This window comes from Austrofundulus limnaeus, unplaced genomic scaffold (assembly GCF_001266775.1).
Source record: "Austrofundulus limnaeus strain Quisiro unplaced genomic scaffold, Austrofundulus_limnaeus-1.0 Scaffold422, whole genome shotgun sequence".
Lineage (NCBI taxonomy): Eukaryota > Metazoa > Chordata > Actinopteri > Cyprinodontiformes > Rivulidae > Austrofundulus > Austrofundulus limnaeus.
Window position 1 is genome coordinate 22,887 of NW_013952824.1, and position 2,024 is coordinate 24,910.

Below are 2,024 nucleotides of genomic sequence, written 5' to 3' on the forward strand. Positions count from 1 at the left end.
GTCAATCATCTGTCATCAGCTGTTACCTGTCAATCATCTGTCATCAGCTGTTACCTGTCAATTATCTGTCAATCATCTGTCATCATCTGTCATCAGCTGTTACCTGTCAATTATCTGTCAATCATCTGTCAATCATCTGTCATCAGCTGTTACCTGTCAATTATCTGTCAATCATCTGTCAATCATCTGTCATCAGCTGTTACCTGTCAATCATCTGTCAATCATCTGTCATCAGCTGTTACCTGTCAATCATCTGTCATCAGCTGTTACCTGTCAATCATCTGTCAATCATCTGTCATCAGCTGTTACCTGTCAATTATCTGTCAATCATGTTATCTGTCAATCATCTGTTATCAGATGATGCTGATGTTTCCACTGCTAGTAAACATGTTCTCCAACCTGTGCTCCACACAAACCATGAACCAGTCTGAGTCTTGGTCAGTCTCGGTCTGAGTCTCAGTCACAGTCTTGGTCTGAGACTTGGTCAGAGTCTTGGTCAGAGTCTTGGTCTGAGACTTGGTCTGAGACTCGGTCAGAGTCTTGGTCAGAGTCTCGGTCAGAGTCTTGGTCAGAGTCTTGGTCTGAGACTTGGTCAGAGTCTCGGTCTGAGACTTGGTCTGAGACTCGGTCAGAGTCTTGGTCAGAGTCTTGGTCAGAGTCTTGGTCAGAGTCTCGGTCAGAGTCTCGGTCAGAGTCTTGGTCTGAGACTTGGTCTGAGACTCAGTCAGAGTCTTGGTCAGAGTCTCGGTCTGAGACTCGGTCAGAGTCTTGGTCAGAGTCTTGGTCAGAGTCTCGGTCAGAGTCTTGGTCTGAGACTCAGTCAGAGTCTCGGTCAGAGTCTCGGTCTGAGACTTGGTCTGAGACTTGGTCAGAGTCTCGGTCAGAGTCTTGGTCTGAGACTTGGTCAGAGTCTTGGTCAGAGTCTCGGTCAGAGTCTTGGTCTGAGACTTGGTCTGAGACTTGGTCTGAGACTTGGTCAAAGTCTTGGTCAGAGTCTTGGTCAGAGTCTTGGTCTGAGACTTGGTCTGGGACTTGGTCAGAGTCTTGGTCAGAGTCTCGGTCAGAGTCTTGGTCTGGGTCTTGGTCTGGGTCTTGGTCAGCCAACACTGTCCAAAGCTTTAAAAATGTCTTCTGTTGTATTTCATCAATCGTGTTCAGTTCCTCTGATACTGTCTGACGGACAGTTTAGAAACAAACTAAACCACGTTGTGGAGATCTTCATGGACCTCCACAGTCAGGACCACCATCTTTAGGTCTAGATGCAGATCAGTCCCAGGAACTTAAAGGTTCAGGTTCATAAAGCGGTTTGGACTGACCTTCCCGATGCGTTTCCCCTCCACCTTCAGAGCCTTCATCTTGGAGAAGTAGTGATAGTAGGTGACCACGTAGGTGATGACAGACTTCTCATCAGGCTGGTCCACGCTGATATCTGACAAACAACACATCCTCAGTCCCTGACATGACTACTTTACTGCCACAAACAGGAAGTTACAGAGGAAACTATCAAAATAAAATCATAAAACAAACACAGTGTGAGTTAATGTGGTCAGAACCTTCTGGGTCCAGCAGCTTGGTCAGGCCCAGGTGTTGCTCTGCCAGGTTAAACGCATTCTGCAGGTTGTAGTGAGCGTTGGACTTCTTCAGTTTATCAAAGTCAATCAGGTCAGGTCTGAAAACAACAAACCTTTAATTATCACAACAACAACAACACAAACAATAAGAACACTAAAACAACAACGACACTATAACAACAACACTAAAACAACTACAACACTATAACAACAACAACACTAAAACAACAAGAACAAATAAAACTACAACATTATAACAACAACAAGAACACTAAAAAAGAACACTATAACAACACTATAACAACAACACTATAACAACAACAACCCTAAAACAACAACAATGACACTATAACAAGAACAACAACAAAAATAACAAGAACACAAACAAGAACACTAAAACAACAACAACATCATAACATCAACACTAAAACAACAACAATGACACTATAACAA

At 43.6% G+C, this 2,024-nt stretch overlaps 1 protein-coding gene across 1 annotated transcript in view; it reads right to left on the minus strand.

Moving 5' to 3' along the window:
• LOC106529077 (spectrin beta chain, non-erythrocytic 1) overlaps nt 1-2,024 on the minus strand; it is a gene marked incomplete in the record, with an annotated part of 40,099 nt that overhangs the window by 19,982 nt on the left and 18,093 nt on the right. The window contains 2 exon segments of the mRNA XM_014024412.1: nt 1,317-1,429; nt 1,554-1,669. Of these exon segments, the coding sequence (XP_013879866.1) occupies nt 1,317-1,429; nt 1,554-1,669 (229 nt within the window).